General features: G+C 40.8%; 1 protein-coding gene across 1 annotated transcript; it reads left to right on the top strand.

Annotated features, from left to right (window-relative positions):
• The first annotated feature begins 13,388 nt into the window (after window positions 1-13,388).
• pfdn2 (prefoldin subunit 2) lies at window positions 13,389-17,041 on the top strand. Its single transcript, XM_031732329.2, has 4 exons — window positions 13,389-13,531; window positions 14,556-14,644; window positions 15,705-15,828; window positions 15,959-17,041. Exons 1-4 carry the CDS (start codon window positions 13,451-13,453, stop codon window positions 16,148-16,150), a joined length of 486 nt encoding a protein of 161 aa, XP_031588189.1. The 5' UTR covers window positions 13,389-13,450; the 3' UTR covers window positions 16,151-17,041.
• Window positions 17,042-17,049: the final 8 nt, after the last annotated feature.

The following is a 17,049-nucleotide window of genomic DNA, read 5'->3' on the forward strand; positions in this document are numbered from 1 at the left end:
TGCTAGAACTCTTGCTTACTGGCAGGAAGGGTACAAAAAAGGTCATGTCTGCCGATACCCCACCTTGGGTGGTCATAGAGAGTGGTGGGGTTGAGAATAGTTCCCTCCCTGCTCTTCTTTTTTCATCCTCTAATCCGCGAACCAAGGTCAATAATTTTATAGTTTCGAACTGCGTTAAAATCTTTAGTCAGATCAAAAAAGGTTGTGCTCTACCAGACACTTCGATCCACACTCCAATATACGGTAATCATGCATTTCCACCCTCATGTTTAGACGCCTCTTTTGAGGTCTGGACACAGAAAGGTATTATTACTCTCAAAGATTTATATATTGACAGGCAGTTTGCATCATTTACTCAGTTGCAGAACAAGTTCTCTCTCCCTGCATCACATTTTTTTCATTATTTACAGATAAGAAACTATGTTCATCAGAGTATTGTTAATTTTCCATCTCTTCCGGAAGAGGGGTCAATTTTTGCGCTCCTTCTGAGTTCCCCGGATTCTAAAAAGTTGGTTTCTGGTTTTGTGAAAACTTTTTCTGAGTATTTAAATTTTAAATCTGACTTTTTGAAGATGGCATGGGAGGAAGAGCTTGGTTTGCTGATTGGAGATGAGGTGTGGGAGAGGAGTCTGTGTAGGATCCATTCTTGCTCTATAAATGCAAGGCATCAGTTAATTCAATTCAAAGTGCTTCACAGACTTCATTATTCAAAAACTAAACTGCACAGGATTTTTCCTTCTATTAGTCCGGTGATCATTGTAAACTTGGAGAAGGCTCTCTTACTCATTTATTTTGGACTTGTCCCAAATTGCATAACTATTAGTTGGACATTTTTAAATGTTTTTCTGGTATCTACAATTGCACATTAGAGCCGGACCCAATAATTGCATTGTTTGGATCTTCCTCTTCTCTTTTACTCCTCAGCTCTGCTGCACAAACTACAGTTTTGTTCGGAATGGTAATTGCTAAGAAAATTATCTTGACTCTCTGGAAATCGGATACTGTACCTCAATTCAAAATGTGGCTGACAGAACTGACTGCTCTACTACATATGGAGAGGATTAGGTATACATTAGCGGACAAACTTAGTAATTTCTTTGATGTGTGGCAGCCATCTTTAGATCATGTATTAAAAAACAAAGTCCTGTTTGATCGATTGATCAATAACTCAGCCTACCACCTTAGTGTTTTATTTCTGCTTATTGCCAGTGTTGAAGTAGTATTTTTGTCGTTGCAGTGTAATCTTTTGTCTCATTTGTGTATTTTAGCCCTTGCTGTTGTGTTGTCTGTTGTTGTTTTTTTTTTGTTTTTGTCTCTTTTTTTGTTCTTATATCAAAAAATCTCAATAAACATACTTAAGGATCTTAAGTGTCAGAGAAGGCCTGAGAGGGCTGAGGTGTGGCGCTTGATCAGTGCATTGCTGAGGGAGAGGGAGAGGCCTGCACAGCCTGAACAACCAGCAACATATGAGCCATCTAAGAAAAGATCAGCTCTCATGCTTGCATCACAGTCTTCATCTGATGAAGAGGAGGACTGCATTGAGAAATGTGTGGAGCAATGCAGGGCAGAGCCAACTATTGACATTGAGGACTGTCCCCAGAAATGGTGGTCCAAGCATGAAGGGGCACACAGTGAGATGGCCTACCTTGCATGCAAGTACTTGGCAACACCTGCCACATCCATACCATGTGAGAGGTTATTTTCACTTTCTGGGCATGTTGTTCAGAAGAAGCGAGCTGCCCTGTCATCTGAAAATGTCAAAATGCTTGTCTGTTTCAGCAACTGAGTCAGTGCAAAGAAACAAAAGTAATAGGGACAACCCATGCACTGTATGTTTTTAGTTCTTCTTTTCTTTCTCCTTTGTGGTGTTTCCATGTTCATGTTTTGTTCGGAAAACAGAAAGAGGAATAAGCTTGCGTTGCTTAGCCTCTGCTAAATACAACTGGAGGCTACAGCGCTTGGTCTCCCCTGCCTGAAGCTCAGTTAGCCGCTCGGCCTCAAGCTCAGTTGCCACCTCCACCACATTCAGCCTCACTGCCCATAGCTCAGTTACAGTCTCAGACAGACTTACTACAAACTATGTTACAGTCCATAGCCCAGTCAGTAGCTCAGTTGGCAGAAGAGTCATTAGCCTTATCATCAGTTCAGTCTCCAACTTCACCACCATTATTGTCTCAACCTTTACTTCAGTCGTCCTCAGCTCAGCCACATATTTAGCCATCATCTTCACCTACTCCTCCTGTACAACAAGCTAGGTCAATTCAACCCAAAAGAAACTGTTGTTCGTCCATTCATTCCAAGCAGAGAGACAAACCTAATAATCATGTAAACATTCCTCAAGAGCTGGCCATTTCTGAGACTGTGATGCACTCCAGGGCCTCCCCAGAGGCTGGGTTTCAGCCCCCAGCTGACTCTGGACCCCTGGAGGTTAAGAAGCCAGCTGAGGACTGCACTCGGCTGTCGCTGCCTGAGCAGAGTCAATGCTCTGTGCGGCTGCAGTCTGCTATGTGTTTGCCAGAGGCCCATGTGCCTGCTGGTTCAGCCCTGCGTGTGCCAGGGGTCCTGGTGCCCGCTGGTTTTGGGACTGTTTTTGCTGGGGGGCCCGAGGAGCCCGTCCAGCAACCTGCCTCGTCAGCTGGGGGGCCCGAGAAGCCCGTCCAGCCACCAGCTGCTCCACCAGCAGCTTCATCCACGCCGCCTGCAGCAGCAGCAGCAGCTTCATCGACGCCTGCAGCAGCTGCTTCATCCACGCCATCGCCTGGTCCAGCCTCAGCTTCGCCGTCGCCTGGTCCAGCCTCCGCATCAGCTTCGCCGTCGCCTGGTCCAGCCGCCGCATCAGCTCCAGCGTCGCCTGGTCCAGCCTCCGCATCAGCTTCGCCGTCGCTTGGTCCAGCCTCCGCATCAGCTCCAGCGTCACCTGGTCCGGCCTCCGCCTCAGCTTCGTCTGGTCCAGCCTCAGCTTCAGCTTCTTCAGCTTCATCTATTCCAGCCTCAGCTTCAGCTTCATCTGTTCCAGCCTCTGCCTCAGCTTCATCAGCTTCGTCTGGTCCAGCCTCTGTTTCAGCTTCATCAGCTTCGCCTGGTCCAGCTTCGCCTTCGCCTGGTCCAACTTCAGCTTCAACTTCGCCCTCGCCTGGTCCAGCCTCTGCTTCAGCTTCTGCCTCGCCTGGTCCAGCCTCCGCCTCGCCTGGTGCTGCGGGGGCCACGCAGCCTTTAGGTCCCCAACTGCCGCCTCAACATCATCGGTCATCTGTGTGGCCGCTTGTTGGGCATCGTCGCCACTGTGGACGACCTCCTGAACGCCGCCACTGCCTTCCGTGTGGCCAGCCTCCATTTACAATTAAGAAATACAGATAGTTTCTCTCTTTACTCTTAAAGTTAACAAATATGTTTTTTATATTTATCAATCTAAAAAAAATAAACATTTAGTCTGATTTGATGTTACAATTAAAAAAGTGTTTGTGTTTTTATCTGAAGAGTATGTAAATATCTGGTTTCAACTGTATATTTGATGATGTTGGTGTTTGGCTTGCTTGTCAGCACAAAGAGGGAGAGAGAGGGAGAGAAAGAGGAACAGAGAGGGAGAAAGAGAGGAACAGAGAGGGAGAAAGAGGAACAGAGAGGGAGATGGAGAACGAGGACAGAATACCCACATTCGTGAAAGAAAACCAAAACACTTTTTTGAAAAGTCTGTAACAAAACCATCAAATCTGATAAAGGTTATTTAAATGCTGCAAACGAAGAATGGATTGGAATAAAGAAAAAAAACATATCCTAACCTTAATTACTTTGGGGGGTGGGGGGTAATGAATGACGCCAATAGTGAGTAAAAATTCAACAGTATAATACAGATACATAAAAAACACTCCCAAAACAGAATAAATTATTACAAAATATTAATAAAAAACTATAAAAATGGAGGCAACTTTGCCTGAGGTAGAGTGTATACAATGTATGAAAAAATCTTTACTGCAGATACTAATTTGACTAATTTAATAATACTAATTTTGTGTTGTAAGATTTATGAGTTTCATGCTTTCATAGTGGTACTTGGGAGAACTGACATTTTTCTCAGGTGGTACACACTGTAAAAAGTTTGAGAAACACTGATAAGTGTATGTGTGCTTTTGGAAAACATTTAAAGCTGCTGTACAGAATCTTTGAAACAAGCTTAAAACATTTTTAGAATATAAACAGAGCACTCTGCTTCTCTTTACAGCTCCTCACTCCAGCAGGGCTGTTTGGCTCTTTCTGATAGTGTGCAAATGTGATGTACGTACTGTGGCAGTCATACAGACAACTGGACGGTCCAAAAGTTATATTACCTATTACCTATTACTGGCTGAGGTTTTAGTAGAGTTGTGGCTGAACCACATAAAATATATCATTAATTTTAATCTCCCAATCCATTATAATGTTATGTTGGAATGCCTTTAAAGAGGGTCAAAATGTTTCAACCCAGTTTGTTTTGCAGATTCTGTATAGCAGCTTTAATATAGGGAGAACACAACTTCCAGATTGTGCGAGTAAAAGTAGGTTTTTTCTCTTTGTCAGTTTAACAGTTTCTGTTTTGCCTGTCACTGTTCCCTGTCTGTTTCCTCCTGACCTTGTACTTTCTCCTCACGTTCCCCTCTTTCCTCCTCTCTCCCGCTTTGGACTGACAATCATACACAAATAGATTCAATTAGATGAAAAATTACATTAATATGAAAAAAATATTATTAAGATCACTAACAAAAAGTCCACTCTCAGTGTACTTTCAACCAAAAGGCAAATAACCAAACCACATGAACATCTAATAAAAGATATAAATATTGAAACACTGATCCAACATTATTCTTGAGAGACGGACCATTTGATTTTACACTTTTACCTGAATGTGGCTCCTTTTTTTTTGGAAATAACTTCCTCATATCCATTATGAACCTGGCTGTCTCTCTGCACACACACACACCGGGAGTTATAAGGTTAATGGGCATTCAGTCAGTTAGCTAGTTGGTATCAATTTCAAACAGGACAGTGGTAACAACAGTAGGTTACGGACAATTTTAAGTTTTACATTTTAAATAGGCTGTATAAATTTCAATGGGAGCAACAGGACGGTCAAATGTCGTCGATTTTACTACAGTGTAGGACGGATTGTAGGGTAGCAAACATCGTCGGAAAACACGTTTTCAACACAGCAGGTTACCTGGTGTAATGTTTTTCAGCTAAAAGAAACATGGTCTGACTCCTACCTAACTATATAAAGAGTAACTGAAGGTTAAATGCAGCTAATATGTCCTGTTTTAAGCCGGGCACTTACACCTCCGCTCCACTGCGTCTCAGCCACCATCGCTCTGGCAGCAACGGCACTAGAAAGCCGGGGAGCTGGAACAAACCATTTTTTTTGGGGGGGGGGGGTATCTATACTTTTGTTGTCTCAACCAAGTACTGTATGCTTTTTATATGTTTAGTATAAAAAACAGCAATTATTGTCAAAAAAAAGTAAGAAATATTTGGGGGTGCTTCAGCACCCCCAAAAATGGGCTAAAATCGCCCCTGGTGCTAAGTAGATAGATATATAGCCTACATGAGTGCAGGTGGTGATCAGTGCCAAACATGGAATGATGCAGTGGTGGGAACAGTCATGTGGTTATTGTTCATGAGTCCAACAGCAGAGGGGAAGAAACTGTTCTTATGGCGAGAGGTTCTGGTGCGAATGGACCGGAGCCTCCTGCCTGAGGGAAGCAGGTCAAACAGACTGTGTCCAGGGTGAGAAGGGTCAGCTGTGATCCGAGCTGCACGCCCCAGTGTCCTGGAGGTGTACAGGTCCTGCAGAGATGGGAGACCACAGCCAATCACCTTCTCAGCAGAGCGCACAACACGCTGTAGTCTCTGTTTGTACCTGATAGTGGCTCCAGCGTACCACACAGTGATGGAGGAGGTGAGGATGGACTCGATGATTACAGTGTAGAATTGCATCATCGTCCGTATTGGCAGGTTGAATTTCTTCAGCTGCCTCAGGAAGTATATCCTCTGCTGGGCTTTCTTTATGACGGAGGTGATGGTGGGCTCCCACTTCAGGTCCTGGGTGATGGTGGTACCCAGGAAGCGGAATGAGTCCACAAAGGTGATGGGGGTGTCAGTCAGGATGATGGGGGGGGAGTGGGGCTGTATGCTTCCTGAAGTCCACAATAATCTCCACTGTCTTCTGGGCATTCAGCACCAGGTTGTTGTGGCTGCACCAGGACACCAGATGTTCAACCTCCCTCCTGTAGGCAGACTCATCCCCGTCCGAGATGAGTCCAATAACGGTGGTGTCATCTGCAAACTTGATTAGCTTGACAGACTGGTGGGTGGAGGTGCAGCAGTTAGTGTACAGGGAGAAGAGCAGAGGAGAAAGAACACAGCCCTGAGGGGAGCCGGTGCTGATAAAACCGTTGTAATGTCAGAGGTAACGTTCATATGTTCATTAATGGTTTTCTTTCGTTTTTGATGTACTGCAGAATATTTTTATAAAATCCCAGGCCAGGAAAACCTTCCTGTTTTTCTGTGTTTTATCTTCAGCTACTTTGACACAAAAGCATCTGCTGTGACGCTCACACCTTTGATAAAGTCTTGCATGTGTCAGCTTCCTTTTTATAGATACAAAAATATGTAAATGTACTGATCTGAATTATAATATTTCTGACTGTCAAAATTTCCCAGATTCAAATCGAATTGAATTGAATCGAATCGAATCGAATTTAATCGAATCGTGGATCGAATGGATTCGGGACCTTGTGAATCGGAATTGAATCGATTCTAGAAATCAGTAACGATACCCAGCCCTAATTTTAATGCCTTAACATTAGAGTTTTCCATATTATTTATGAGTGACTAAGACTATAAACTCAGCAGGAAAGTTTTTTGCAGAGGCTTTTCCATAGACATTTATAGGACCTGAAGTGTTTTTGAAACTACAGCAATTAGCATCTGTCTGAACCTACATTCAGACAGAATGTAGGTTTAAGACACTTTGGCTTCAGTTTTCCAATCCAGAAAATGAACGTTCATGTTTAATACTGTCGGTGTTTACAACAATATACTGTAATAACAAAAGACACATGTTGTGGGGGGAAAAACTGTCTGATCTATGTGAATGGCTCTGGAAAAACAGCACTAATTAAAACCCCAGGAATAAGTTTATGTATTCAAAAGTGATCCCTAAGTGTACACTCAGTTATTCCCCTTGTTGTTTTCTAAATATGTTCTAGGTTAGTAAATTTACTTGTGAACGACCCATTTCCCCATAAGAAAGTAAGCAGTCTTTGCTTTTTTGGAAGAGGGCTGCCCACCACCTGCCAGCTGCAAAAGGTTGTGTGTGGCAAACAGCTGGTCACTTAATACCTAGATTTCTTTTTTTTAATTGAGCAATTGCAAAATACAAACTCTCAAAGAGGATAACACAGGTAATAATACAAATGAAAATTTGGAACAGTACAACAGTACAAGCTTGTATGAATCGGGAGTAGTTCACATTATTTGATATTAAGAGATAAACCAGAAGCTTTAGAGAAGATTGAGATAATACTTGAAGTTTTATCTACCATTGATTTATCTTTCAAAAAGATAGATATATCCTCTGCAAACTGACTTTGAACTCTTTATTAAAAATTGATATTCCTTGTATGTCGTTAGAATTTTTGATTAATAGTGTTAAGAATTGAGTTGCCAATATAAAAAGCTTTGGGGAAATATGGCATCCTTGTCGGATTCCTTGTTGCACCTTGAATCCAGGAATGACTCCTGGATTCAAGGAGACCGTGCTACTGATGTCAGTGTAAGCATTTCAACCATGTTGCAAAATTTACTTCCAAAGCCCAAAAATTCTAAAGCTTTTAACAAAAAGGAATGCTCGATTGTGTCAAAAGCCTTGAAGAAGTCCAGAAACAACACATAACTGTCTGTTGTGATAAATTCTCTGTAGTCTAGCAGGCCAAGAAGCAGTCTAGTGTGGTTATGTATGTTTCTACCCTTCACAAAGGCTGACTGGCACTCATCCACTATTTTGGATACCCCAAATCCAATCTATTGGAGTAAATATGAGCTAGCAACTTGTATTCATTGCATAATAAAGTAATTGGTCTCCAGTTATCCAGCAATAGTTTGTCCTTACTGGGTTTTGGAATTAATGTGATGACACCCCTTTTCATGGTAGACGACAGAGATGACCAGATGAAGTACATTCCAAAAAGGCATTACAAGGCAGTACCCTGATATCATTCCAAAAATGAATAATTCCACTGTTAACCCATCCAGTCCTGGTGACTTTCCTTTTGAAGTATGCCCAATTGCTTTATCTAGCTCTGCAATTCTAAGTTTATCTTCCATGTGTTGCCTAAAAGACTTGTCAATTATTGTACTACTTGGCCTAATTATTTCAAAAAATGTTTGACAACCATCGAGTGAAAAGTTAGATTCATATAATTTCTTATAGAAATGTTCTATTTCCTCATTTATTTCTTCTTGGCTATCATAAATAAGATTATTAACAAGTAGTTTATTGATTTTCTTTTTTGTTTGTCTTTGTTTTTCTAGGCCAAAGAAATAAGAAGTATTTTTTTCACCTTCCTCAAGCCAACGAGCTCTTGAGCGTATAAATGCTCCTTTTGCTCTTTCCAGATATAAACTATCCAACTGATTTTAAAGATTATTTAGTTTGATTTGTTCTTCTACAGATGGGTCTTCTTTTTGACGTAATCTGTTCATATCATTAATAATATCATGTTGTTCCTTTTTTTTTTTAACTTTTGAGATGCCTTTACTTATTATTATGGCAACCTCTTTGATTTTAAATTTTAAACCATTCCCATTTACTCAAGGGTGACATTTCCAGTAGATTAATTTCGTTTAACAAGTTTTTTTGTTTCATTGCAAAATTCCTCATTGTCTATGAGGCTACTGTTAAACTTCCATAAATAGTTAGGGATATGCTTAACCCCACCTGGTTGAAAAGACATTGAAATAGCACAATGGTCAGTCAGGGGTGATGCTGATATTTCACATTTAGGGACCTTATTTATCAGGTTAGTAGACATTAACCAAAGTCTAACCTTGAACATTGACCATTATTAGCCAAATTGTACCATGTGAATTGTTTGACATTGGGATTTCTCATTCTCCAAAAATCAATTAGATTTCCTTTAGTAATAAATTCAGCTACAATCTCCTCATAATAGTGGCTATTTCTTCTTGGAGGAGGGCGATCCATATAGACGTCAGGGACCAAATTAAAGTCTCCTCCAACTATGACTTTCTCAGTGTTGGAGTATTATAGGTCACTATCCATTCCTCCAACATCTTATTCAAGGAAGAGTAAAGTTGTTTGATCTGTGCTCTTTTGTTATAACCATAAACACAAATCAAAATATATTTAACATCATTAAACTCAATCACCATCATTAGCCTGTGTCCATTATTGTCACTACTGTGGTTAATTACAATTCCTGAAAACCTGTTGAACAGGATCATCACTCCAGCTGAATGTGAAGTCCCATGGCTGAAGAAAACATAATTCCCCATTGTTGTTTCCAGAAATGTTTATCTGCCTACCCCGAATGAGTCTCTTAAAAAATAATGTTGCTCTTCTGCTCTTTGCAAAAAAGAAAAGTTGCCTTACGCTTTGCATTGTTCTTTAAACCCCCAACATTCAAAGAAAAAAAGGATAACATTCGTTAAATAATAAGAGTGCACGAAGAGAGTGGTGCGCAGGAATGAGCAGCTAATGTTTTCCCTACAAAATTCAACATTAGCATTTATTGCAGCAACCCTTAAGGTGTCTGAACATTCGTAGAACTGGTAAACTAGTCACACTACCTGAAATGGAGCAATTGGAGAAATCTTCACTGAAGTGAATATGCATTTCATTACACACTTGGGCTTGCTTCAGCACCCCCAAAATGAATCAAAGCACACCCAAATATTTCTTACTTTTTTTGGACAATAATTGCTGTTTTTTATACTAAACATATAAAAAGCATACAGTACTTGGTTGAGACAACAAAAGTATAGATACCACCCCCCCACCCCCCACCCCCCCCAAAAAAATGGTTTGTTCCAGCTCTCCGGCTCTCTAGTGCCGTTGCTGCCAGAGCGATGGTGGCTGAGACGCAGCGGAGTGGAGGTGTGAGTGCCTGGCTTAAAACAGGACATATTAGCTGCATTTAACCTTCAGTTACTCTTTATATAGTTAGGTAGGAGTCAGACCATGTTTCTTTTAGCTGAAAAACATTACACCAGGTAACCTGCTGTGTTGAAAACGTGTTTTCCGACGATGTTTGCTACCCTACAATCCGTCCTGCTCTGTAGTAAAATCGGTGACATTTGACCGTCCTGTTGCTCCCATTGAAATTTATACAGCCTATTTAAAATGTAAAACTTAAAATTGTCCGTAACCTACTGTTGTTACCACTGTCCTGTTTGAAATTGATACCAACTAGCTAACTGACTGAATGCCCATTAACCTTATAACTCCCGGTGTGTGTGTGTGCAGAGAGACAGCCAGGTTCATAATGGATATGAGGAAGTTATTTCCAAAAAAACAGGAGCCACATTCAGGTAAAAGTGTAAGAACAAATGATCCATCAATAAAGGATAATGTTGGATCAGTGTTTCAATATTTATATCTTTTATTAGATGTTCATGTGGTTTGGTTATTTGCCTTTTGGTTGAAAGTACACTGAGAGTGGACTTTTTGTTAGTGATCTTAATAATATTTTTTTCATATTAATGTAATTTTTCATCTAATTGAATCTATTTGTGTATGATTGTCAGTCCAAAGAGGGAGAGAGGAGGAAAGAGGGGAACGTGAGGAGAAAGTACAAGGTCAGGAGGAACCAGGTAAGAAAACAGACAGGGAACAGTGACAGCAAAACAGAAACTGTTAAACTGACAAAGAGAAAAAACCTACTTTTACTCGCACAATCTGGAAGTTGTGTTCTCCCTATATTAAAGCTGCTATACAGAATCTGCAAAACAAACTGGGTTGAAACATTTTTGACCCTCTTTAAAGGCATTCCAACATAACATTATAATGGATTGGGGAGATTAAAATTAATGATATATTTTTATGTGGTTCAGCCACAACTCTACTAAAACCTCAGCCAGTAATAGGTAATAGGTAATATAACTTTTGGACCGTCCAGTTGTCTGTATGACTGCCACAGTACGTACATCACATTTGCACACTATCAGAAAGAGCCAAACAGCCCTGCTGGAGTGAGGAGCTGTAAAGAGAAGCAGAGTGCTCTGTTTATATTCTAAAAATGTTTTAAGCTTGTTTCAAAGATTCTGTACAGCAGCTTTAAATGTTTTCCAAAAGCACACATACACTTATCAGTGTTTCTCAAACTTTTTACAGTGTGTACCACCTGAGAAAAATGTCAGTTCTCCCAAGTACCACTATGAAAGCATGAAACTCATAAATCTTACAACACAAAATTAGTATTATTAAATTAGTCAAATTAGTATCTGCAGTAAAGATTTTTTTCATACATTGTATATACTCTACCTCAGGCAAAGTTGCCTCCATTTTTATAGTTTTTTATTAATATTTTGTAATAATTTATAATGTTTTGGGAGTGTTTTTTATGTATCTGTATTATACTGTTGAATTTTTACTCACTATTGGCATCATTCATTACCCCCCACCCCCCACCCCCCAAAGTAATTAAGGTTAGGATATGTTTTTTTTTTCTTTATTCCAATCCATTCTTCGTTTGCAGCATTTAAATAACCTTTATCAGATTTGATGGTTTTGTTACAGACTTTTCAAAAAAGTGTTTTGGTTTTCTTTCACGAATGTGGGTATTCAATTGTGTTAAAATGTACAAAACAGTGATGTCATGTTTTGTGACGAGGACCCAGGCACAGAGAGACTTGATGAATTTAAGAATCTTATGATTTAGTAAAGAAATTTGCAGATTTGCACAGAGATGGTAAAATTTTGATGACTGATAACAGAGACGAAGACAACATACGACAAGGACAGGGAGGAACAGGGGTTTAAATGCAGGAGGAGACAGTCATAGAGAACTCGGGACAACTGGAGACATTTAAGAATGCAGGGACTGAAAGAGACAGGGAAGAAGTCTCATCGTGATGTGTAACGTTTATCTTGCCTGGATGGGCAGCTCTCTGGGTGCTCAGCACCCCCAAAGCTCTAATCCTAGAATCGCCCCTGGTTAGCACTTTTAATTTTTATTTATTTTTATGTTTATTTAAGCGTTATATGACAGTATGTTTGCACTAAGTACCGCAGCAATTTCCTAGTGTTGTAAACCTGCTCGACATTTGGCAATAAAACCCTTTCTGATTCTGATTCTGATTATTAGAGACACGGCTAAGCGTTTTGCTTTTTGCATAATTTTAAAAAGTTTAAATTTGTTCAGTATTGAACGGCAGAAATTAGGTTTTCTTTTCAGAAGTATGAAAACGAAAAAAAAAACAGCGGCCGACAGCACTGTAAACAACGGTAAACTTGTGCATAACAAGCAAGCGAATAATGCAGAAAACAGTACAGAGAGAGAGAGAGAGAGAGCTGTGCATGAAGTGTGATTTTATCGTGGTGGAAGCAAAACAGTAAAAGTCAGAGGAAATTCATGACGATGTTTATGTGGAGCGTAGTTTGGATCTTCTTTTGCTGCTGGTTCAGTCAGTTTTATTTTTATTGTTTGGAGAGAGATAAAACTAACAGCTTTAGAATCAGCGCCAACAGGGCGTGAACACAAAGTGCGGACCCGCCGACAGATCAGAATCAGTGAGTTGTCAGCTTTCAGCCCCGACCGTGTCCGTGCCGTCAGGTGAGAAAGGCGACATCTCACTGATTCTGATCCGCGGGTCCACGCTTTGTGTTTACGTCTTTGTGCAGAATCCGTGTACCTGCTCTCATTTACTGTCTTAGCTGTTTGGTGGTTGTTGAAATTTTGTGAGATTTCACCAGAGATTCTGGCATTTCGGGCAAAATAAATTTATATTAAAAAATCGATTCAGGATTAATGAATCGATTTCACGTTATCCAGGCCAGAATCTATTTTAATCGATAAATCGATTATAAAAACCCACCCCTAATTAAAATAGGATTTCATAAAGGAATGAAGTCGCCATAGAGTGTAAATAGACAGATTCTTTATTGATCACGCAAGGGAAATTGCCGTCTTGCAGCAACACCATAAGAAGTAAAAATGAAATGTATAATCCACAATAAAAACAACATAGGCTGTGTAACCTTTAACAATGTAATTTAAGGTCCATACAGTAATTGGTCCATACTGAAGGCCTAGTAATGTGAGGTAGTCCATACTTTCACATACTTAAAAGAAAATAATACCATAATGGAAAGTCACACTTTATTCATTTTTATACAGGCAATCGCGTAAACCAGCCCTGTACGTCTTTCCTGGGTCCCTCGCAGCAACACCCTTCCAAGATGGCAGCCAACAGTAGCAGCACGGGTAGCAAATCCAGCAACAGCGGCGGTGGGAAACAGTCCGGCCCGTCAGCTGAACAGGTACCCTCCCCTCCGCCTCAGGCTGCTTCACCGGTGCAGTCGTTGATATTATTGTCGTTGGGCCATGTGCGGTGGAGTTACAGCCACCAGTTTGAGTCCCGGATAGCTAAAGCTAACGTTAGCTTCCCATCGGCGTGAGCCAGGTGTCCGGACATCAGTCTGCTCTCTAACAAGCAGCTGGTGTTAAACATGAAGATTTAAGCGTTCATATAATGAGCTGGGGTCAGGTGTGCGCTTCTAGAGAGCGGTTTATGGCTGTTAGACGTATTTAAATGTGCGCATGTGTGTAAGGAGATGGTGTGGATGCGTGAATAGAAGATGCTATTTTTATAACTGAAGACCACCCAGCCCGACTCAATCAACGTGAAGCCACATTACTCAGATATTCATAAAGTATCTGTAACGATGAACTGAGTCTGCCGTAAAAGTCCTGCAGTGTAGCTGCTCTCAACAAAAGTATGTGGAAAGCGATTAATGTGATCAATGCAATGGTTTCATGTGGTGCTTCTGCAGGCTGTCCATCATGGATCAGTTTACGTTTGTTGGTGTCAGCTGCCCTCTGCTGTCCCAGCGAAGCACAGAACAGCATAGAGTACAGCAGTGACCATCACAGACTCATGCTGAGCGGATATTAAAATACCTCAGTCATCTCAGAAAATAGTGATGGCTGTGTATGTTGTTGAGAACTTATGTGTTTTTAGTGAAGTCTGGTTAATTGTTAATGTGAACATTCCTTGACAGTTTCCACTGGTAGAAACAGGGTCACTGATTTTGATCACCAGGAGGCGTTTAAGTTACTTGAAATTAAAATGCCATTATTTTTATGATATAGCCAAAAAATTACTGAAAATGTGTGAATTTCTGAGTGTGGTGAGGTTACATAGACTTTTACACCTTAACTATGTGTGGATCAGACATGCTTACATGTCCGGTCATCTCCAAGAAACGTGAATATAAATATAACATACCATATGCAATATCTCTGCTGGTCCATGATGGTGCTCACTGTGGTTTTCTGCGGCAGGTGGTGGCAACATTTCAGAGGATGCGTCAGGAGCAGCGCAGTATGGCTTCTAAAGCTGCAGAGTTGGAGATGGACATCAACGAGCACAGGTTGGTACAAACCTTCTGATCCGCTCTAAACAGTTTACATTTACAAAGAAGTTTCATGCGGCAGTTCAAGAAAGAGAGAACTGAACATGATTTATTGATACACAGAATTCAGTTATGCTATTTGGCGACTCCGATGCTACGACAGCAGAATGAAATCCTAGTGGCGATAGACGTTATCTAGGCGTCAAGGGTCATGCCTTGATTCTAGGTCCTTGTCAAATTCTAGCTCAGGTTCTAGCTCAAGTGCCCCTCCAGCTCATAGAGGATCTCAGAGCAGAAGTCCAAGATGGTGGAGTTTAATCCATCTGACCATGGCTTGCAACACGCACTGGGAAGCAGCTAAATTATTTTATGGTTTTACTGCGTGCCTTCTCAAATGTTGGCCCAAATGTGTGCGCGCACACGTGTACACAGAAAAAGCGGACAGATGATAGAAAAACACACACAGCAAGTGTTTATTTCTCACTTCCAGTATTAGGAAACGTTTGCATGTTTGCAAACACTTCATTGGCACAACCGGAACAGGTGGCTGGTTTGCAGCAGTTACTTTGGTAACTGAGTTTAAGTAACTGATCTTAAAACGTTTAAATATAAAAGTAAATAAATGCTTAAATGAGGTGTCAGATATACTTGTATGGGTATTAATATACTTGGTGGAAGACCTGATGGCTGAGTCGTTATTCCTGTTATACTTCTTTTAAGTTCACCTCCCAGAGTGGATGTGTGGTCAGTGCATGGTGAAATAAAGTCTCCGTGGATAAGTCCTTGTAGACACATGGACCCTCACACTCACTGTCTGATGATGAAATTTATGATCCTAGTGAACTTGTGGATGTGGAGGTTATTTGAGACTTATGGCCTGACATTATAAGCATCTAAATACGTAATAAGCTCTAGGGCAGACCAGGTGGTGCATGTGAATGTAACACTGAATGCATGTTCTTAGCCGCAAATATTTCACAGTCTGGGGAATCATAATGTCAGCTACTAGCTGAGGCATTCCTGTGATACCTTTTCAGTTGAATACGTTTTCTTTTTAACATTTCTGTTTTCCATTCAGCTTAGTAATAGACACATTGAAGGAGGTGGATCCATCGAGGAAATGCTTTCGTCTAATAGGAGGAGTGTTGGTGGAGAGGACAGTAAAAGAAGTTCTACCTGCCTTGGAAAACAACAAAGAACAGGTGATGGAAGAGGAAATGATAGCATATTACAATTTTCACACTGTGTTCTGCTGTTTAATAGCTTCATATATTGTACACAGACTCTTATTTCGCTCACGATTTAATTTTCTTCCTCCTCCTGTCTTCACAGATCTCCAAAATAATCGAGTCCATCAACTCACAGATGCAGACGAAGGGGCGGGAGCTCACAGAGTACAGGGAACGCTACAACATACGTTTGGTGGGAGAGGGCGAAGGAGAGGAAAAGGGCCAGTCAGCCGCTCCCTCCAGGGACAGCGAAGGAGGCGGATCAAAAAGCGGAGCCGGTGTTTTAGTTTCATAGGTAGTGAGCATGGACAGTGACAGCAGGGCCCTTTGATTTCTGCAGTGTTGAACACGTAGATGGAGTCACACAGTTTAGGTGGAAAACAAACTCTTTGCAGGATAACTCTGGATTTGAAGTTTACTGAAATCTCTGCTTAATCTAACGCACTTGTTAATTTGCAGCAGGTATATTCTGCTTCCTTATGTTCAGTGTGAAAGTTAAAGCTGTCTTATGTTTGCCTTTTTTAATGGTGAAATACTGTGACATCAGTTCACTGATTGAATTCAACCCCCTGAACATTTACCCGCACTCACGCAGGAGCAGCTAAAAACATGATTTTGCTGTCTTAAGATTATCGAAAGTGTTTTTCCCACACAAGATGCAACTGCTAATGTGTTTGGCCAAAACTAAAGAGTCATTTCGAAAACTAAGAAGAAATGGGACACCTAAACATCCAGTAAAATAAATAACGAAGAGATCATTTTGAAAGATGTGCAAAAATTGGATTTCATCGTGCTGTAAAAAATTATTAAGTTGAGCAAAAGTTCATGTCCATGAAGGCATTTAAAAAGCACTCGTCTTTAGCATGAACATCTAAATTTACTCCAAGTACATCATCAGACTTAAAAACAGACACGTTATATTCAACCTCCCTCTGTGACAGTACGTTTCCTCTGAGCTCGTTTAGCTCCACACATGAGCCATGCAGAGTATTAGCTCTGAATGAGGTCGGTTTGTGTTCAGGGGTGACGAGCCTGGAAGTGTAACTGTCTCATCTTAATAATAAAAACCCACCATAACTGAGGAAATGCCTCCTAGGACCCCATGAGCACTGTCCACACGGTTAATGTGTTGTAAGGCCTTTGTTTTTGTTAATGATCATGAATAAAAAAAATGTCACAGTTGTGATTTGTTGT

This window comes from Oreochromis aureus, linkage group 3 (genome assembly GCF_013358895.1).
Source record: "Oreochromis aureus strain Israel breed Guangdong linkage group 3, ZZ_aureus, whole genome shotgun sequence".
NCBI lineage: Eukaryota > Metazoa > Chordata > Actinopteri > Cichliformes > Cichlidae > Oreochromis > Oreochromis aureus.